At 39.5% G+C, this 23,151-nt stretch overlaps 1 protein-coding gene across 1 annotated transcript in view; it reads left to right on the top strand.

The window, feature by feature from the left end:
- The first annotated feature begins 6,065 nt into the window (after nucleotides 1–6,065).
- hs6st1a (heparan sulfate 6-O-sulfotransferase 1a) overlaps nucleotides 6,066–23,151 on the top strand; it is a 134,533-nt gene continuing 117,447 nt past the window's right edge. The window contains exon 1 of the mRNA XM_057334268.1: nucleotides 6,066–6,891. Within this exon, the coding sequence (XP_057190251.1) occupies nucleotides 6,371–6,891 (521 nt within the window). The 5' untranslated portion in view covers nucleotides 6,066–6,370. The remainder of the gene's footprint in view (nucleotides 6,892–23,151) is intronic.

The raw sequence follows: 23,151 nt of genomic DNA, 5'->3' as shown, positions 1-23,151 counted from the left end.
TGATTGGACAACACTTAACGATAAATCATCTTTCTCTTTGTTCTCTCTCATCATTAATGCATGATCTGTATGGCAGACTTTTTAATCTATTGGCTGGTTGACACGCAGTTTAGATTTCCTTCTCGCTGCGTTTTCTGCTGATTATATTCACATGCCTGAATTGATTGAAATTGAGAGATAATTAGTTTAAACAATCGCCGGCACAAAGAGGCGCTCTTCACAAATCACCAACGGGCCACCTCCCGCTTCCCCATCGTTTTGCAAGGCACATCAAATTAAGACGAGTCTCAGTTTGAAGCTTAGAATACCTGCATCAATCTGATCTCATAACAGCGCGAGAAGGCTGATATTACTTTTTCGCCATAGTCTTTCTCCCCTTCTCCCTCTGAAAAGATCTCTTGATGGCTTCTTATCACTCTTGTGACTTGTGAAACACCTGCATTCACAGCTCACCGGCATTGTTTACTTTAGCAGTCAATATCTCAAAATACAATTATATGAACGGAGCGGTGGAGTCAGCAGCTCGGCGCGCCGAGGTTTGAAAGAGCTGTGAGCAAGAGATGAATCTGCATTGAATTCTGGGTGATCTTTCCTTAGAGTGTTCCTCCCCTCGTGACAGAGTCACATTTTATATCTCTATGCTAATGTGATGAGCCTCTGCTCCACCAGGCTTATTAATCTCATGGATGAGTCTGCACGCTCGCAGCCCAAGCCACAAGTTAGACCACAGTGTGTTTCCCCTCCCCTTTCTATTCAGAACCTGTTCCCCGGGGAGGCATGACAGTAGACTTCAGTCGTTTGGTCTTTCTTCAATGCCACAGTGGGATGCTGGGGACAGCAAAGACTGCACGCAGGATTTCTGTAAAGCAGCATCCCGTTTTATATGTATTTGTACGTGTGTTTAACACGATAGTGGAATCAAATCTATGGCTTTGGTGTTGCAAGCACCATGCTCCACCAGTTAGAGGAAGGAATGTATATCACCAATTACATCTGTATTATGCTAAGAATTGAAGAAGTTCAATTTAACAACGTAACATTCAGACGTACGTCTGTATGATGTGTTCACTGGAGTTCCTCGAGGACCTATAAATTACTTGTCCAGCACAACGTGACCTTGGAGCACAGACGCACTTACAACCCAATGAAAACCATCAGCGGCTCATAATATAATGTCTCTTCAATAAATAATCATACCTGGGTGAGCGGGACCTGCTGATTTTTCTTTCATTACTTTAGCGCAGTCTGGTTTGGACAAGGATGCTGCATTATTATGTTTTCTCTTTTTCTCAATATAATGATTTCTCTCCCTCAGTATTTTCTCTCTCTCTCTCTTTCCAGATGGAGTAGATGAATAATTCATTTTATAATTCATTCGTTTAACCAACTTGATAGCATTTCAAATTGAATGAAAAACCTCAGGGAACTAAATCAGATGCGTTTGTGTGCTTAACAAAAGAAGTTTCCTTGTTTGAGCAGGCTTCTTAAGAAAGCAAGGCAAGAAAACACGAGGAACCAATGATATGCAGACTTGAACAAGCTAGTTAGAGTAACTTAGTCACAGCTGGGAAGGCAGCTACAATTTTGGTATTGTACTTTTAATAGCAAATATTTTTTGTTGCTCTCATTGTATTCTTTTTTGATACAGATACTGTCGCTAATGTACACCTTATGGAAGATTTGCAATACTACTACTTTTATTAGTAGTATTACTAAATAATAGTATAATATGTTTTGACTGTTTGTTCTAGATTGTGCTTTCTGCACAGCTGCTTTGCTTTGATACAAAACTGTGACAAAATGCTATGAAAATAAAAGTGTATTTTTGCTGGGATATAGAGATAAAGCCTATGAAAAATATCTGATATCAAAAATTGTTGAGTAGCTTCGCTGTTGACACAAATTATTGCAACACTCTTGAATTTGTCACAATTCAATACTTTTTTATTCTTTATTGTGTGTGTGTGTGTGTTTTATTCTTTTTTTATTTATTATTCTTCTATTCGCAATTCTGTATTATCCAGTATGACATTCAATCATTTTTTGTTAGCCAAAAAAATCCAGGCTGCATTGTTATTGCCTCCACATTGTGTTTACAATGAAAAGCGAATATTTATCAACAATAATACAGACCCTTTTAATTATTTGACCTCTTTATTTTTAATATAAACAAGGACTTTTAGCAGTCTTAAAATACAACAAATGTCATGTGGTTCGTTCCATCGCTGTGACTCATTGTGTTGTTCCATTTTAGTAATTTACTGCTTTTGTGAAGCTATACAAGGCCAAACATGAATGATGCTATTGCAAACAGATATTTTTAGGAAAATCTGTGTGCTATGCAGAAACTAATGGAGTTCTTGGTTTCTTTAGGTAACTTTCCCATTTCCCCAACCACAACACTTGCTCAAATGAGTGCAAGTAATCATATGAGATGATTCAGGGCTTACATCAGAATTTCAAGTCAGTTGATGTGTCTACACCAGCCTGGCTCCTGTTCTCTTTTGGGAATGGAGCTTCGTTTTCTTTTACACCAATCTAGTCCATCTGAGGTAAGCAATACTCAGACACAATGCTCAGACTGTCCTTATCTATTAAAGTCCACTAATATTACACATTCAGCAGCTTAGAATAGCTGCATATCTCTGACCTTACACTTCTTTTGCTCACACAGCGAAAATGTGACGACATCTTAGTTCTGAGTCAGACACCGTAGTGCTTCGAAAGAGAGGGGTGGAATGAGCCGTTAGTTGCAATTCACAACCTCACCACTAGATGCTGCTAAATTTCATACACTGGATCTTTAAGGGGAGTTCACCCAGTAAAACAAATTCTGTGATCATTTATGCACCCCCATGTGGTTCAAAACTTGTGTATGACTCTTTATTCTCGTTATTGAACCAACCAGATAAGAGAAAACGATGAGTCATCAGGAACCTCATTTGATTGGTCACAAGAGGTAGCCCCGCCTCCCCCTTCACGCTTGCAAACTCAATTTAGTGAGAGAATCGTGCCAAAAGTGTAAGCGCGAGACGGAACCGTACACATCGGTTTATTGCAAGAAACAGTTTTCGCCTGCGTAGGCAAGACGTTTGCAACAGATTTATTTTACACACACAAAGACAGGTTCTGCGTGATGAATCTGTTTTGCAGTTCATAACACCATTGTTTTTGTACGCACACCTGTTTACAGACTCGCAATGCTCTTGGCCGTATTTCAGTGCAAAAAACGTGCCAAAAGTGTAAGCGTGGAAAAAACGGAGGTCAGAAGAATACAGGTCATAATTACTTGACGTAATATGAAGTTGCCGTTTCACAACATTCTTTCGCTTGCAGCTTGATTTACACCCTTACAAAACTTTTTTGCGAATGCAAATTTATTTTACGCTTGCAATGTCACGTACGCTTTTACAAATGTTATCCTGCGCATGCAAATCTTTATGGCACGAATTTACCTTCATAGTTTTGTGTCTACACAGTGAAGGTAAATGAGTGCCAATTGTCTTTTGTTACCACCATTTTTCAAAATATCTTCTGTTGTGTTCTGAATGAGATAGAATGTAATGTTCGGAACAGCTTCATTTTTGGTCGAATAATAATAAGTTATTCAATGCAAATTCATCTGAATCCCTAGTGCTATACAATGCAATGCTTTTTCATTGCTCTTGTGTATGAATTATGAGAGCATTGATTAAATCTGCATATTTCAAAATGACATTTTTTGTAATAAATATTAGCGTGTATTTTAAGGTTGTGAATTGTCTATATTAGGCTATATCTGAGGCACCCATTTGTGCAGATAATATGTTTATACTTTGTGTGTTTCTCAAATAAAGACCTTAATCTATTCATTCTGTCATGAAATAAAAATAAAGCTTTTTGTTTCAGACTTGAACCATCAGTAAACCCTGCTGTAGACAAAAATAACAACAACATTCCACTGCGCTTAGGTAGATGGCCACAGTGATGCCAGGGGTCAGAGGTGGTCTAGTCAGGAAGGCCGTCCCTTAATCAAAAGCAGCCCTGTGTGTGCGTGAGACAGAAAGATAGAGGTTTTACCTTTTAGTTTGACTGCTGCACAAATTGAAACCCGCTGCTGTACAAACCACCTCAATAAGTTGCTTTCTTTCAATGGTTCATAACAGAAGCAATACTTTTATTAAAATGTCACATTGTAGCAAAACAAAGTTCATTGTAAGGCAGTCCATTGTCACCTTTAGATGTTGTGAGTCCCTATTTGAACTACATGGAGTTAATTAATCTAAATTCAACAAAACACCCATGCATCAAGTCTGTGAAACTTGGGAAATGTGCTGCAAGTTATGCATGAAGGAGCCCAGCATGTGCTCTTGGAGCTGTTATACCTACTGCATAACCGGACCAGAGGGAAGGAGTGACTTTAACATTTGTCTCAGTGAAGCTACTCAGCAGCAATGATCAGCCGCAACACAGCATTTCAGCAGCTTGTGTCTCGATCAGCTCCCTTGTTCCCGAGGTCGTGAATCAGTATATCATGTACACGGATTCGGGCACTGGTAAGGATCCTGGCCCACTTCACATTGGGACGCTGTTCACTTATTTTCCTGTGACGTGACTGCATAGGCGCCTTGTGATACTTCACAGCTGGTATTAATCAACAATCGAGAAAAATAATGAGAAACACTTCCATTATTCTGTTACATATCAGTGCCCAAATTTGGTCGATTGTTACATTTAACTGTTATGTAAATTGTGTTGCCTGCCTGTCTAGCAACGTTTGTTTATACATAACAAAATAAGCGTTTGTCTTTTCAAAAGTTCTGTCGCATTTCATGAAGTTTATTGAGCTGGCTCGTGCAATTTCAGATAAACAGCTTTAAAAGTTGTCATGTGATTTCCGGTAAGGAAACATAGGGAGCGTCGATGCTCCCTGGTTTTTGCGGTGCATTGTAGGAATTTTTAGGGAACGAACGTTTCAGTGCACTGAAAGGATTTTGCGAATGGCTGACTCCCTGATCAGTGCCCTGACTACTGAACAAGGGAGTTGATTGAGACATATCCATAGCTTCATTATGCGCTGGGTCCCCAGGCCCAATAATCATGATATCAAATGACAAGCCGCCATTGAGACCGCCATTGCCTCTCGGTTGTAAATAAAAATATGTTAATTTGGCTTGCGGTATTTAAGCGAGCGAGTTGCAAACATCATTTGTTTGAGTTAATTTGTACAAGATCAGCGGCGTAGAGAGATATAAGCTGGGGAATTACTTATGTTAAGGCATTAGCTTAGCAAAGCACGACGATATCCAGAGCTTTTGTTTTATCAGTTCTTGAGTAGCCATTGGGTTGGATGGTGAATGGGGAAATATTTATTAAAAATATTGTATTATTGTCTCAGTACATTATTTGACATTTGACAGTATTAAAATTGAATAATAAAATTAATAATTTAGCTGATTTTTAACAAATTCATTCAAAATTAGTAGACTTCATCTCTCCTAAGAACAACGAGGTAAACCGTATATACCGCTATAGGTTTAACTATTAGGCTATTGTTTGATAACACAAATAAACATATAAGTGATACACTTGTACCTTTACGAGACAAAAACTCATGCCTGTGGCAGTCAAACTTCAACTTTAGAGTTCTCAATACTGCCCACTAGCTGTGGAGGAGGATTTTAGCATTTGTGCTACAGCCTAACCGGACTGTGTGTTGATTTTATGTTTCACAGCTTGGCAAATTTAGTTATATTCCTCTCACAAACATTTTCTTTTTGCAATAGAGTGTATTGACATATAGTGCATTTCAGTGTTTAACAAAATTGGGAATGGAAGAAAACAGTTTTGTTTGAATTAAAGAAATAAATCAATCATTTTCAAGACTGTTATAAATAGTCTGCACAGCAGTAACTGATGAAAAAAACCTATAAAATATTGTTGAATATATTATAAGCTTTTCAACATCAGTTAGCTAACATGGGCCTAACTAGGGAGCTCAGTTTAAAGAAACGCACATTTCAATAAAAGTCGCAGGCGTTCGCAATAAGCGAAATATTTCCTCGTTTGGTTTGAGAGGAGAGCGAGTCTGGAGCGCGCGTGTGTTGTGAAAGGGTGTCGCTGTGCACGCTGCCGGAGGAGCTTCACATCGATGTGTCGAGGTCTTTAAACACAGTGTAGTCTGCAAACACACTGTCACAGTGGTAGAGAGAGAGGGAGATCGCGCTGGATCCGACCCCGCAACAATTCTGATACAATGTGTCCGATGCTTCACTTTCCGATACAATGTGTCCGATGATTTACTTTGCTCGCGCGCTGCTCTGATCGCGTTGTTTTTATGGAGACAGTGTATCGGCGTCCTAAAAAACGGTCAACCGGGAAATGGTAACACATGAACCTCCTCACTGGAAGGAACATGGTTGAGAGGAGCAGTAAATTTCTGTTCATCGTTGTCGGCTCGGTTCTGTTCATGCTGATTCTGTATCAGTACGTGGCCCCGGGGATGATGAACTTCGGATCTCCGCACGGTTACGCGCTGGAGGACGATGCGGATCTCTTCCCGACTCCCGATCCACATTACGTGAAGAAATACTATTTCCCCATCCGAGCTCTGGAGCGCACTGTGGATTTTGAAATCAAAGGGGATGATGTGATCGTGTTCCTCCACATCCAGAAGACCGGTGGCACGACGTTCGGGAGGCATCTGGTCCAGAACGTCAGGCTGGAGGTACCGTGCGACTGCAGACCGGGGCAGAAGAAGTGTACCTGTTACCGACCCAATAGGAAAGAGACGTGGCTCTTTTCTCGCTTCTCCACCGGCTGGAGTTGTGGCTTACATGCGGACTGGACCGAACTCACCAACTGCGTGCCGGGTGTTTTGAACAAGAAAGAGAACAGGATGAAAAACCAAAGGTAATGCTTTCTCATTGAAATGCATCTAAAATACAGCAAGATTTAACTATGTTTTCTGGGGAATGTTAGGTCTGGTATGATTTGTGTTCATCATATTGCGCATGCAGTTTGTGATGCTCTAAAATGTTGTCTAGGTAGAAAATTGAGAACTTATATCACTTACCCTCATATGCAGTATGTTTATAAAGAAGAATATTCTCACATAAACCGCCATTTATACATTTGGGTTTCTTTGCATTTGTGGTTTTATGAAACCAGGCGACAGTCTTGTCAGAGACGTACCCTGGTAACCACAGTTTCCACTAAACTGCAGTAGTGTTTGACTAAGGAAAAATGACTACAGTTACCTGTTACTTTAATATGGGAATAGTAAAAATTCTGTTTCTGTTAATTTGAGAGAAACAATGGTTACTGTGGTACGTTTCTGTAAAGTGGAAGTGCCACAGAAGTTGTGCTGAGGTGCAAAACGGTTGAAAAGACTTTGCTTTGTCAAACGTTTGTGTCATTTTGATTACTGCATGTGTTTGTGTTTACCCCCCAAATGTGCTGGAGGTGGAAAATTACTGCGTTGTAAAACCGCTTTTTGTAAACACTGCAGGACGTTTTGCCAGGATAGTGGAATATAAGCCAGCCTGGACATTCTGTAGAAAAACCTTGTGTCAGATCAGGAAAAACTGGCTGTTTGTAGTCCACTTCATTTTGTTGCATCTCAGTCAAGAATTGTCAGTTCAACACTGAAGCTTTTCCTCACTCTCTCTTAGTTTAATTTTTTATCTCGGAGCACTAAAAGAGCTTTACTGTTTGCAAAGTATATTATGTTTACTTTTCAAATGATGTAAAATCCACCTAAAACCCTGTATGTGGACAGTGTTTTAGTTTCTAATAGGATTTGGTGGATTAAATTATCTAAGCCCTGTAATGTGAAATGCATCAGATCAGATTTGCCACATAATCACCAGCCCAACTCCGCTTCCCAAAAAAGCACTGTCCTCGGATCCTCGAGTCATAGCCTAGAGTCAAAAACCATCCCTGTTCCTGATATGACAGAGATGACATGACTCCTGTTGCTTTTGGCGAGCTCAGGAATGTGATGCTGATATGGATGCACATTGCACATTCCTCTCTTTGATGAATCTCTCCCATGATAAAATCAGACAAACCACACTAGTGTTATTCTCCCCTAATTCATCACGCATGTGGACGTGAATGCTTCGTCTGCGAGATGAGAGCGGGGTTACCCGTTGAAAGAGGCGTGAGGAGTTTTAACATTTCTCGTTTTCAGAATCCACATTGTTCCAGTCATTAAATGGGAAATACTGTGCGTAGATCATTTGGATTTGACATGCTTCTTTGTTGCACAGATCTAAGCATTTTATTAGTTACAGTGATTTCTAAGGCTCATTGTAGGTAGGGCTGTGCAAAAATATCGATACATGTAACTATTGCAATTTTTTTTTTTTCGATAGTGTATCGATAGTGATACCTCTACTATCGATAATTTTTTAAAATCATGTCATATACATACGGCCAAAAGTAAGTGGAAGCGAGCATGGCGAAAAAAATAAGAACGCTTGGAGCTCTCAGAGCTGATGTGTGGGTTTGCTTTGGTTTTCAAAATAAGTCATGGAGTAATGAGTTATATAAAATAATGCTGTTTGTAGGCTTCACAAGTCATGACACAAGTCACTTGGCTACTGCAGTGCATTAGACAAAAAGTTTATTAAGAAAAGTAACAATGACATTTATTGTGCTTTCACGGATGTGACACCAGCGCATTTACAGCACGGATGAAGCAGGGGTTTTATACTGCCCATGTTCAGTGATTTAACTGTAATGCACCACAACAGCCAAGTGACTTGCGTGAGCCACCTTATTCCCCTCTGCTACCCACTTGAGGGGCGCAATCCACAGTTTGAGAACCCAAACCTCTGATCTAAAGGTCCATGCATCACACATCATGGCCACTCTGCAGAGGTAAGGGATGTTTTTACACTTATCCTTACAGAAAACCCCCGCTGGTGCACAGCATGTTGTATTTCTAGCTCTACTTTTTACATTTTCTATTTAAAGTATTGCAATATATCGCAAATGTGTATCGTATCGAAATACATAGCAATATATTGTATCGTGACCCATCTATCGTGATATGTATCGTATCGGGAGGCACTTGCCAATACACAGCCCTAATTGTAGTTCACATAGAAGGATTGTGAATGTGCACACCATCGTTTCTTAAAACCGTGTGGTAAAGAAATGTTTCTAGGGGTTTTCATAGAACTTAATCATTTATGGACAACTACTGAAGTATAAGTAAGTTTGATATAAAGTAATTAAAAGATTTATAACAGAGGGGTGCCCTATTTGCCCTGCACAACCATCTCCCCCCCCCGGTTGCGAGTCTCACAGATTTTGGTGCCCAAATGTTGACGGGTATGATGCACATTCAGACACGTCACTCCGCAGACAAAATATTTAGAGCGTGTTATATATATAAAACTAACACTTAAGACTCACAAGTTCATTGTGTGTTTCTTCTTCATATGCATTTTCTTGACAACTTGTTGACAAGCTGTTATGAGAAACCGCAGTTAATCATTAATTACTGCCGTAGTCTTGTTTTGGAATGTCAGTGTTGTTTTATCATTACAAACATTTTGATTTAGTACAGCAGCTCCCTGCATGCTTGCATCTTCCCTCACTAAGCGTTGACTGCTCCAAGATTTGAAGCATGTTGGGCAGCCACAGCACAAGGTTTACCACCTGTCGTCAGTCCATTGAGTTACAGTGCACGGAAGCCAGCGCCATTCTCAACAACAGGCGGGAAGTCATCTGACAGCTGTGTCAATCTGCATGCTTGTTAGACATGTTTAACAGGGTTGTTTATGTCGAAATCTCTCTCACGGCTCCTGAGACGCTCCACGTTTCTCCTCTTCGCTGGTCATTAGAGTAGCAAAGGACGAGCTTTTAATAACAAACCAGTTGCATTCGGATGTTTGGGGTTTCCCAAATGGCATTCTCTGCGTCTCGTTCCCCGGGGACCCGGAGATGTGAGAATGATTGGGGAATTTTAATTGCTTAACGAGATGTGTATGACCAGATTCTCATTGAAGCGCTGGTTTCAATTGGAAGCCATCTGGTGTGCGGTGTGTGTTGCCATCAAGCATGAAGCACAGGGGTTTCAGACTGGAGTCCAAAGGAGAGTTTTGGTGTGGGTGTGAGATGTTGGAATATGTTTCCCACAGCGATGTGTGTGTGATCAGCCTCCGGTGGCTGTTTTTATCACCCCCGTTGAATTGGAAGACACCGGTGAAGGCACCCGAAATGCATCGGTCCTGCTGCTTTAGGCTGTGTGTAATTTGTTTAAAGAACGGCCAGCATCTGCTCTTTGGTTGATATGTTCAGAAGGGTAGAAACAAGGATGCTGTGTTTTGGAATCCTTTAGAGAGGAAATTAAAGGACGGGTCTGAGTTGCTATGCAGGAAGAGAGGGTTGAATTAATGTAGTTCACCCAAAAAATGTAGAGTCGCACCGATTTTGTTTGCCGATTCCGGTTTCCGATTTTATTATAAGTGAAACCTGCTGATTCCGATTTTTCACGATTCCGATTTTCTATCCACAAACTATAATTGACAGTATACTGTATATAAAACCATATTAACTTTTCTTCAATGCCCTTTTTTTATTTTCATTACATAAATGTTTGAACAGTACAATTTCCCCAAATTTCCATAAATGCAGTTCTCCAAGCTGCATTAAATTACAGAATCTTCTCTTTCCCAAACAACTCTTAAATTGAATAACTCTGTGACTGAAAAGAAGTACAAATAATAAAATATAACTAAACATGTCACTTAATTTACCTTTTTCATTTTTGTACTCATCTCACAAAAGTCTAAGATAACAATAAAATACTTCAACTTTATTCTCGTCTGTTTTTGTTTATGAAACTAACATAGCTTTATTTCATTTTTTCTGACATTTAAAATAAATTGTCTTTATCTTGGGTCTGTAGTATTAAAAGAAGTGGGTTGATTTTTGCTGCAACTTCAATAAAAAAGTTAAAAATCTTATGAGTGAATTCTACTCTAAAAATGTTATAAAATGTCTAAAAATGTACAGTTTTTTGTGGTAGTAAAGATCTCAATCAGATATACAGTATATCACATATATCGGTTGATTTATTCATTTTTTTATATTTTGGATTTTTCATTTTACCTATGTGAAATTACCACAGTTTTAATGTAAGACAAGGAATCAGGTTGAATGGAATTTACGTTTGTTTTACACAGAGTGAACGACTTCAACATGTGGGTTTGGCCGATCATACGAAAAACCGGCCGATTCCGATCTCTGGCCGGTCAATCAGTGCACCCAGAGTCGGCGCCAGGGTGCACAAAGTGAGGAGGCTGCTATGTTTAGTGGGGGGGGGGGGGGCAGGGTTTAGGGGTTTAGAATGGGATAGTGTCCCGAAATTTCATTCTACCCGTCAGATTATCCTACCAGGCATGCGCACATCAATGTTACGTCATTTTCTTGCGCTATAAAATCATACTTGTTTATTTTATACTGCTACAGGAATCTGATTGTGTATTTTCGTTGTTAAATCATTCTAGGCCTACATATTTATTTAGTACTGGTAGTACAATTATAGGGTATTGTGCTGTAAATTAATCATGTTTCTTTTATGCTGGTAGAATAATCTGACAGGGAATTTACGATGTAAATTTATTTAATTTGTTCATTTTAAACTGGTAGGACTATTTTACAGGGTATTTTGCATTGTAAAATCATCCTACCTGTTTATTTTGTCGATGTGGTTTAGATTATATCCAAAATTTTGCCCTGCGGTAGGAAAATCTGACAGGTTGGACAATTCGAGGTTGAGACACGGCACATAGGCTGGGCTCAGTGTGCGGCTCTTCTGCTGTTAAGAAGCGGCACTCCGCCATGCCCCAGTTTTCTTCTCAAATTTAAGTTTTAACAATTTACTTTTTTATCAGAGATAATCGCGGAAAACCTGATCTATATGCAACGTGGTAGGCTAACCAAATCACACTTGTAAAAGCGGCACATTCGCACATAACGAGTGCGCGAAGAAATCCATGTCTGCACACATCAGCCGCGCACTGCCTTTTTCATTGAGAGCCAGACATTTTTAACTATAACACAATCAAAAATCTAGTTAAATCCTGCCTATGGGTGCGCAATACCTGCGAGTTGTAGATAACAAAGCTTTTCATCCAGTGCGCGCTGCCGTTTTGAAGTTTAACAATTCTAAATGTCCATTTCGAGGACAGCATTGCATATTTCGCATAGCTTTTTCAAAGCTAATAAATTGAACTGAACGAAAAGAGATGAAAGACACTGTATGAAAGACACTGAAACTGAAAGGCTATTTTTTATATCAACTTGGAGGAGAGCAAATGTTGTATGACGTTTTAACAAAAAGAACTGGAAATACACCGATCATAGCCTACATAAATTCAGCGGAAGTTAATAAATGAAGATTACTAATTTAGACGCATATATAGAAAAAAATATATAGAAAAATGTCAAAAGCAGGCTTTAAAGAAAAAGTGACAGAAAAAGTATACAGGGGACTGTTCCCCAGTAGAGCTTTATGTCTAACCAAACGATCGCATCAATATAACAACACTAAAGAGCGAGCTCTTGCTTTCTGATAGACAGCCTGTATCTCCACTTGTCACCGTCTGCATAATAATAATGCCCGTTTCTTGTTAAGCAATGCATACAGAAACGTTGCCGCTGTATGCAAGCAGCCCTTTAGCTTGTGTTTTTAACAACACATGAAAGTACAGCACAAGACAATGTCTTTAAATTCTGTTAACAAATAAATACATTATTTTTTACCCTCTGCTCGTGTTGTTTCTTTAATAAATATAAACCAAATTCATTCTCCAAAGGTTTTTTTAAATGATTGCCTTTTTTATTTTAAAAAGTGAGGGGGCACAGTGACTGAAGTGGCCGGGCCATGCCCCCTCGTGGCGCCGACTCTGAGCGCACCTCTAAAAAATGAAAATTCTGTTGTCATCTCGGATAGTGACAAGCAGCTGTCGAACTTTAAAAGAACAAAACAACACAAAAAGTCTATGATTATCTGAAGATATGTGAAAGCTTGTGTAAAGAAAAAGCTGAATTTGAGTTTTTATACCAAATCTTTCAATGAAATAAAAACGGATCATTGTTATTTTTTATGGAATATTGCCGTGTTCATTTTAAGTGATTTACCTACACAATTCATTATTATTTATTAAAACATAAATCTTGCCTACAAATGACGTCTATTCTCTTCATGACGTATGTGGCGGCAAGGGAGGTGGGACTATATTGATTTACAGTGGCTTCCACAGGGCTCTAGACCAGTGTTACTCATTGCGCGGCTCGCGAGCCTCCTGCGGCTCGCCAAGCTTTAATTCATGGCTCGTATGGCAGTAAATAATATGGTGAAATGATCACGCAGTCAAAATAGTTAATTCATAAAAAAAACATAAAAAATAAGCGAGACATAACCCATTAGAAAATTCTGTGTCTGCTCTATAACAAATCATTTATATAAAAGTACCAAAAAAAAGCGGAATAAAATATGAAAATAGTCAAAAAAGATACTGTCTCTCCCGTTACGTCCATTAACGTTACACTGACTGACTGCGCAGCTGCCGGTTTTTGGCGCTCTTTCCAGCTCTTAACACTTGACGTTAGCTACTGCTATTTCCAACATTTCATGCTAGTTAGCTTGTGTTATACACGGACTACAAATGGATCGATTTCTTATCAAACAATGTCGTGCACCAAGTGGACAGCAACAAAGCAATGTGACGGTGACAAAAGAGGGAACTAAAGATTCGGAGCATGCAACAACCGCAAATCAACAGAAAGATGACGGAGACGGAGTTTGTGGCGAGTCAGCACCTGCTAAAAAGAGAAAGGTACGAGTCATACAAGATGAGCATAGAAAATTTCAAGAAAAGTGGACAGATGAACTTTTATTTGTTCTCCACGGATCGAACCCTTTGTGTTTACTATGCAAACAAACCCGCTCTGGTTTCAAGCGCAGTAGTAATTCGGAGCGCCATTTCCAAATAACGCATCCAAATTTCAATAAAAGTTACCCGCCTGGAAGTGAAATAAGGAAAAGAAAAATAGAACAGCTTTCTTCCTCTCTTTATGGACAAAAAGGCTCATACACGTGACAACTTCTACAGCTGAACGTTTAACCGAGGCTTCTTTTGAGATCGCGTGGATTTTGGCTCGGGGGAAAAAACCGTGGCTCCCCTATTGACTTTGTCCTATTATTGTGGCTCTCATGAAAAAAATAGTGAAGACCACTGCTCTAGACTAACTTTTTGCACTGGCTGCAGTGGTGCGCCTAACATTTTTTCTTAGGTGCACCAAATTTTCGACCGCATCGCATTTAACACCGCAGTTTTACCAGTTCACTTTTTTTTAATCGCTGTCCATATAGGCAAAATTGACTTGTAAATGATTAACTAACAATCTGGTCAATATAAAGTTCTTTATTTGAAGCACAATTCTACAAGAAAGGTAACTTACTGAAAAAGTGTTGGTGCTTCACTGAACTGAAATTTAAACTTAAAACATCTCAAGATAAATGGACATAACCTGGGAGGTTGTTAGCTCCGTGTCAGAGCATTGCTTATGATTTTTGGACGGATCAGGCCTTAACTTAACATTATTCACGAAAAAGTTGTCAATCGTTCTCTTCATCTTCTCTCATACATCCACTCTGTTTAACTGACGGGCCTATAGGCTGCTTCCCTCTCTGTCTGACTGCAGCACACGCATTTTCACACGTACACACCAGAGGTTGCGCTAGACTTTTTTATTGTCCGTTATTTTGACTGACAGGCTCGTAAAAAATCCGTCATAATCTATTATTACCCGTCTCTATGGTGCAAGGTGGCTTTACGTGGTAATTAGTATGTTCGTGACGTCATCACGCTGTACTTGCGTCTCGGAACTTGTTGTATTTTAATACAACTGAATGCCCAATAAAGCCGTTGTTGTTTATATTCATCTATATATTTAATGTTTTAATGTTTATGTTCATATGTGATTTGATCTGGGAAAACCCAACACATTGTGCAAATTTATATATTACAGTTTTTGATACCATATTCAAGCCCTTTCCAAATCAGTTTTTATTTTGCTCATACCTTGTGTATGTAACAGAAGTTATGGCTGAGGTCGGCTGAAGCGCTAGGATTTTCAGGAACGGAATTTGGAGGAAACCGGTTTTAAAGTTAAGTGATGAAAATAAAAGCACAACAGTCCAGTATCACAAGTAAAAGTCACTTTAGAGTAGTACAAGACTTACTCTAATAACAATTTAATAAAAAAAACATTTCCCAGTGTTGAAGTCTATAAAAATACTGTACAAAACCGTTTGAATAAAACGAAAGTAAGGAAAATGGTGCGGGCACACTTAAAGAACGAGAGCTCTACCATTATCACTACACAAGGAAACTAGCAAACATTACGGACAACAACTAATAAGCAGTGAAGCAAGTTTTACCTTGTTTATCATGTGCATAGTGTCTGGACTTTTGATCATCACTTGTATGTTTTGCGATCAGATAACTCCCGGTGCTGCAGACGGGGAGCTCTGTCATCTCACGAAAACATTGTATAAAAAACTTTGCATGCCGTAGTTTACACAGGACTGGCAGGAAATGTGCATTGATACTCCTTCATTCTTCGTGTTATGTGGTTTACTTTGATAGGCGTCCAGCGCGACATCCGACGGGTTTTCCCAGATCGCTTCACGTCTAGTCGGTAACAATGACGGGTGAAAACACGCACGTCCCTTCGCGAGCATATCACGCTCTAATGAAGGGAAATGGGGAGTTACAAATTGCCCCCATTGTAATCCGTCAAAATGACGGACGGCCTTCAGATTTTTCCGTCACTGGTAAACATTTTTTGTCAATGACAGAGAATTTTTGTTTAACGCGACCTCTGGTACACACACGTACAGGAAAATCTGGACCACGGCCAATCAGAGGGGGTCTGCCCTTCACTATCTCTGATTGGTTTAGACCACGATATGGGCCTAATGTGTGTCTGTTGTTGAATCACAGGCGTACTCAGAGTCGCGGAGACATTTTTTCTCCCTCGAACGGCTGGTCGCACCGGTGCGACCTCAGATTTTTCTTAGTCGCACCATTGAGAAATAAGGTCGCACTCTAGAGCCCTGTTCCAGCTTCCAACGATCCAATTGATTTCTGAAAAATAAGAATCCCATCCTAATTTTTTTTTTCTGATTCCAGAAGTAGTTGCACTTGGATGTACATTTACAATACAGAAAAAACGCCATCACAACTTCCTCTTTATGCCGGAGTTTTCATATTTTGTGAGCTGTCTCTTTAAGAAAGTAATCTGTTTGCTGTGATTTCTCATTTTTAGCTGTCATGGACGAGGATAGAATCACAGTTGGTGGGCAGCCTGGTTAGGAGGGCTGGCGCAGCGATCAAGCAGACACAATTAACTTAAAATGACAATGTGCCAATGGGGTACCAGAACAGACTGTCACATTCCTATTATTCCAGACATTTGGTTATTTTTGAAGAAGTTAAACTGTACGTTTTAGAAATGAACATAAAGTGAATGAAGAATTTGCTTCGGCATTCCAATAGGGAGATCCATCTGGGATTCAGACTTTTAGACCCTACTGTATCTAAAACTGTGAATATGTGCGCGTTATGAGAGAGAATTCTGGGCCATGTGCAACTACTGTCACTTTTTTTCCTGCGCCATCTATTTAAAGATATTGCAGCAGATTTTGAGTCCCAGTCCAATAAACTGGCACAGAAAAATTCTGCTGTCACTCTTTTCTTTTATTTTCAGACATATATCCACACTCATTCCTTCAGCCTCGCTCTCTCTCTCAACCCCCTTCATCATCACTTCCTGTTCCTCCAGCGATGTCAGTCTCTAATCAAACAGGCAAGATAATTTTCCACACCATGGCTTTATGGATATGGGCTGCACGATGTACCCCAAGCGTGACTAGAACATTAGAAAAATGTATTTTCATGGAAGATTTAATGTAATTTATGAAACAGCAGGTCCTACTAATAGGCAACTACCGTATTATAAATAACAGTGTTTGGTGTACATTGGTGCAGGGCATTATCTCAGAATGCATTACACAGAGTCATGTCTGGAGTTTGGAGATCTTGTGTTTGAAATAGAAAAACTGACGTTTTTGAGTAAACGTGTGATGCACAAAGCACCACTGGCCAAAATGGCAAAAGCTCTCAAGCAGTGCTTGGTTTTTGTAGATGTTCTCCACTACAGTCAATTTTTAAAGATGTTCTCCTCCACATGGGGACTAAAGCCACATTGTGACTGTGACCGTTAAAAGTCTTGCTTTCTGTTTAGGAGTATGTGTGGTTTTGTGTGGTTTTGCCGCTCCACAAATTATAGTCTTATACGTGGTTTGCGGTTGTGTGATCTTTGTGGTCTGGAGGTCAGTAGCTCGGAGCTTATAAAATCCTCAAGCTCATGGATTCTGGCTCTGGAAATGTGAGTCAGATGGCGTGGTGGTCCCCAGATCCTCTTGGAGTAGAGCGCGGAGGTTCTTACGGGCCAGTTTTCCCGGACCGGTAAAATAAAAGCTTGGAGCTGGGCCTGGTAGCAGCAGATTGACCTCGATGTGTTAATCCCATCAGATCAGCGAAGATTAAATACAGGCTGCTCAAAGCTTGTTATGCTGTAATGCGGAATCGGTGCTCACACACTGTGAAATCAAGATCTGTGATTTGGGCTCTAGGAACATTCAATTGCAACATTTGAGTCAGTATAGTAGTTTTGTTATCATGGGAATGGTATATATCACTTTTGTTGCAGGAAAATCAACCTTTTAAAAACGAATGTAGACAACCTTAGGGCTTTTCACACTTGAAATCGTTAACCCCGGGTTATTCGAAACCCCAGGTAAACTGAATCCTGGGTTATCATGATTGGATAAATACTGCAGCATCAAACTGACTGAATAAAAATAATGCATGGTCCCTTTAAATAACAGAATACCTTGTTATTCTGCATCGGGGGAAAATGATGCCACACAAATCCTTTTTGGCTGTATTAAGCCTCCTAAGACATTACTTTCTCAATAAATAAAAAACTCAAAGGATTGTTTACACAGCGCAAGTTTCTGTGACCGTGCACAGCTTGTGAAATGAGGTAAGCGCTGTTCAGTTTTTGATTGGGTGTCCGTTGCTAAGCATCTGGTCATATCATTCTACCCCGCTTTGTTTCACACTGCACACGTTTGGCACGGCAATGCAGGGTTAACCCTGCAAAAGAGGTGCTAACCCTGCTTCATAACCCCGGGTAAAATGCCGGGATAACCCTGCTTCAAAATAACAAGTGTGAAACGTTTGTTTACCCGGGGTTAAAGCAGGGTTTAGAATGAAGATAAGCCGGGGTTAAGCGCAGTGTGTCCTTCTTGTGTCCTATGGTGACATTGCAAGAGTTTTGAAAAAAAAAAATCAACAGTGAAGATGAATCTCTTTTATGCTATTTTATATCTGAATATATAAAAGCATATATATATATATATATATATATATATATATGAATATACATAACATAAAATATTACATTATTAACAGTTTGTTTTCTACATTTTTGCTGTCACACCATAAGACACATGTAAGGTTTATTTGTCAACTACCCAAATACCAATGCTACTCCATATTATTCCATAAATCAAAATCAAAAGAAACATAACAATTGAATGAAGAGTTTGGCTCCAAAACGCGATAAACGGCATTTAAAAAAAGAGTTTCTGCCAAAATCAGTATTGTATCAGGTCGGTATTGAAAAGTCACTTTTGAATTTTACGCAAAATGCGATGTCCGCCTTGTTATTCTGTCATGTTTTCTCCCTTTTTTTCCAAACCGCAATATACGCCAGTCTCACTTCTGTGCAGAATGCGATATATCCGCTCAACCAATCACAGCACACCATTCCACGCATTGTAAACAGTAATGGAGCCGCTCTGAATACGGTCGGCTCCTATAGTTTCCCTGATCTACTTTGTGTTCAACAAACAAACACAAAAACAAATAATTTTGACGGCATTGATGAACCTGTGCTGGTTTCTGCGGCGGGGAAGAAACGTAAGCCATCGAAATCTAATCATGTACGTGAGGAGATTAAGAAGACGAGGCACTAATGTATAGCATTAAAAAGATGACCCGTTGAATTAATTTTAGGAGCGATGACTGATTGAATGTATTTTTAGTCCAGTGCCTGTATGTAAGATTAGTATTATATTGAGTTCAACTCACTTTGTTGTGTATTTTCAACAGTTTCAATATGAAAAATATTGAACTTAAAGGAACAGTTCACACAAAAAGAAAATTCTGTCATCATTTACTCATCCTCAAGTTGTTGCAAATCTGTATAAATGTCTTTGTTCTGATGAACACAGAGAAAGATATTTTGTAAGAATGCTTGTAACCAAACAGTTATTTACGGAACGTAGGAAAGCAAACAGTTCTGGGGAAATTTTAACTACCATTGTCATTTTTCCTGCTATGGTAGTCGGTGGAAATTTATACAGAATTGGAACAACTCGAGGGTCAGTAAATGGTGACAGATTTTCATTTTTGGGTATACTGTCCCTTTAAATATGGCTGAGTCTGAGTGCACACATTTCTTGGCAGCCTTGAACAATTTAAGCCCTGTTCGCACAGAATTAGTATGACCTGGGGACCTCTAGTCATTTGTAATAATTGCAGAGGTTGTCTGTGATCTTAATCATGCGCGAATTGGCCACATTTGTAATTGTAAATAAGTAAAAATTCCCCCGCAAATTACCTACAATATTTCGCTGAACACCGAGGTCCTGTGATAATATTAGTCCCGTGCGAATCGCCATCTCTGTTATATGGAGGGGTCGTATATCCTTTTTGGTTTTATCCACCGTTCGTGAATAATGGAGGCTGTGTTAAAGTGTTTTGATATTATTTCGGGTGCTGGTCATCCATACCTGCCAACACTGCAGTTTTGGCCGGGAGTCTCCCATTTTGTTATTTCTCTCGTGCTGTGCAATTAATCGAAAATGAATTGTAATCGTCACTAATCGAGGTAAAACGATTATTGTGCCGCATTCCATTTTGCAAGGATCCTCTCTTTTCTTGTGGTATAAAAGCACAGCGCACAGCTTTCCTTTATAGTGGTTCAGCAAGGGATGTAACGATTACCGGTTTAATGGTTTACCGTGATAACATCCAATGGTTTTACCATTACCATTAAACCGTACCAGCGTTACGGCTTGGAAAACCCTGTCCAGCATCAAACAAAGTTACTGTATCAAGAGTATAACGTAGATGCAACATGAAATGTGGGTTTTGTTCATTTATGTCAGGAGAGTAAATCAGGATATTAAATTTGGTTTACAAGTACTTTTTTGACATTTCCAGAACATGTTAATAAAGCCGTGATAGTATTGATAACCGTGATTATGTTGTTCAATATAACCGTGATCTGAAATTTTCACACCGTTACATCTCTAGGTTCAGCTGTGCTATTTCTTTACATTTATTTTTCAGTTGAATTCACAGTTTAAAAGCCAAGTTTTTTGTTCTATGTTGTTTCAAAAGTTAGTGAGTAATCGTGTTAAATAATCGGAATCTGAATATTGGCCAAAATAATCGTGATTATCGATATGATGATAACTCCCGTACAGAGAGAGATCCCGGAACGTGATCGTAGGTATCATATGCTGACAGGTATGGTCATATTGTTATACACAACTAAATACAAACTATACGCCTTGCCATCATATCCGGGAAATAAATCCGTAAATTTGAGTAAAATCACAGGCTTCACTTATCCCGTGCGAATGCGCCACATGAAATACAGATGTGGGGAGGTAATTTCTAAATCACACGAGGTCCCCGGATAATACTAATCCCGTGCGAATTGGGCTTTATTTCACAAATGGGTAAAACTCATATTTGTGTTCGTAATTAGATATTTGCAGAGATGAAAAACTGTACGGATGTCACGGGCAAGACTGCCTCCTTTTCTCCGATCGGATGAAAGGCGGTTTTCATCTCTGGCTCTGACTGCTGAAAAGCTTCTTGTTTACCTCGCTCTTTGGTGATTAACTTGGCCCATTTCTGAGTGTTGTCTGTGGAGGTTTGGTAATTGCTTGACAGCGTTCAATAGTGTTCCTGTTAGATAAGCTGTTTTTTTCTTTGTCTTCAAAGAATGTTTTGCGATTAGAGGTGCTATCGCTCCCATTTCAGAGAGAGAGTGCTTTTTTGTCACCTGACATCTCAACTGTGTGGAAAAACAAAGTGCTAACAGAGATTGTAAGTGTGTGTGAAGTGATGCAGGTCAGATCGAGGGAAGGTCGTGACTCGGGCCGCACGCGTTTTAGGATCGGCATGCTAAACTCGCTGAGGGCTCTGAGGCTTTATCAAGATGTTCAAATTGCTTCTCTGTATGTGTGTGTGTGTGTGTGTGTGTGTGTGTTTAAATGTCAATTTACATAAAGTAGTTTAAAGTACAAGTACATTGGGGTTTTATCAACTTTGATCAATACAAATCATTTGGTTTACCGGCCAGATCAGTTTTTCAACTGGCTGGTATTAATATTAATGAGCTGGAGGGATCGGCCGGCTGCCGTATGATGATATGGATCTCATGGCCCGTGAACAGAATCGTGCCCTTGAGCCAGACCTGATGTCTGCACTGCATGACTGAGCGCTTCATTGCCTCTTCTATCACTAATGGCTTTTTAATAAACAAAGACTTGACCACCCTTCAGCCTGCCCTTTGTGTTTTGCATAAATGAATACGTGAACACAACTCCAATGCCGATACTGACTAACTTGCACACTCTGCTTTCGGATTGCTGTTTTCTTTATCTGTGATTCTTGTTCACATTCGTTTAAAGAAACGGTGCGTCTGAAAATGTCAAATGCTTTCTGGGGTGAAACATGACACAATCTTTCAATCTGTGTATTTTTCCTTACAAAGAAATCGTGTGACTGAAGTTCAGATAACTTGGAATATAGCACAAAGGCCACCTTTATGATACTTGTGATTTTTTTGAGGCATCGAAGGTTTCAGTTCCCTTTTATTGAAAATGCATAAGCGAGCAGGGTCTTCAGAATTTCTCTTTCCAGAATGTCACGTGGGTTTAGAACAGTATGCATGAACTCTTCCTTTTAGAAATTCTTCATCTCTACATTTAAATTGATGCTTTTGGCGGATGCTTTTATCCAAAGTGAATTAATCTATACATATTTTTTAGTCAGATTGTGTGTTTCCTTGGTATTGAACCCATGACCTTTGTCTTGCTAGTGCAATTCTCCGCCACTTGATCTGTACTGTAGGAACACTTCTCTGTCACTCTTACTTTCTTTCGCTTTCATTAACGGTGTGATTATGAATCTTATTGACTTGATTTATTTTAGTTTTGGCCAGTGCAGAGTGATTCGGCCCGAGCCGAAACATTCCTGTCATCTTTTAACAGACGTTTGCTTTGAAGTCTTGTTATTCGCCTCGCTGCCAGGTAAAGCCCTCGCGCCAAATTGATTTCCGCGTGCTGTGGACAAATTGCCATGCAATGACTAATTGGTAAACATTTTTATAATTCATAATTAGGGCCTCCACACTCCCAGTGTGAGCTGGCTCGCAGCCGAGCTTTCATTTTTTAAGTTACCGATTCCACATTGGTCATATAAAGACTCTCACATTTTCCCTATCCCTTACATATAGGTGAGGCAGGTATCTTCAATCTTAAAAGCTTTTATCCTCCAGACTTATGTTAGGTTGATTGGAATATGTAATTGGCAGCACGTTGATTGGACTGAAATGTCACCCTGGACCACATGTGTTAACAGATACTGCCTGAATTTTAAGTGTTAGTGTGTCATTTAGGTTTTAATTGGCGTAGTCACAGAAGAAGAAAAAGCTATTGACCTGTGTATGATGTGAGTTAATTAGCCATCCACCCCCCCATCAGAGCTGTTTGTCAGTGACTGGCTTTGTAAATAGTGGGCGTGAAGTCATGAGTTTGCCGTCAGTGTTTTGTTTGTTGTTTGAGCACAGGTTGCAGATTTTTGTTTAGATGCTTTCCACTTTATAAGCTTTCCTCAAAAGAGAATTTGCATTCATAATCGCACATAATTTGCATAACAAGCTGTTGCTCATGAAGAAGTGCTTTAAAAGACAATTTTCCCAAATGTTTTA

This window comes from Triplophysa rosa, linkage group LG5, assembly GCF_024868665.1.
Source record: "Triplophysa rosa linkage group LG5, Trosa_1v2, whole genome shotgun sequence".
Taxonomy (NCBI): Eukaryota; Metazoa; Chordata; class Actinopteri; order Cypriniformes; family Nemacheilidae; genus Triplophysa; species Triplophysa rosa.
This window is presented reverse-complemented; position numbering and strand designations above follow the sequence as displayed.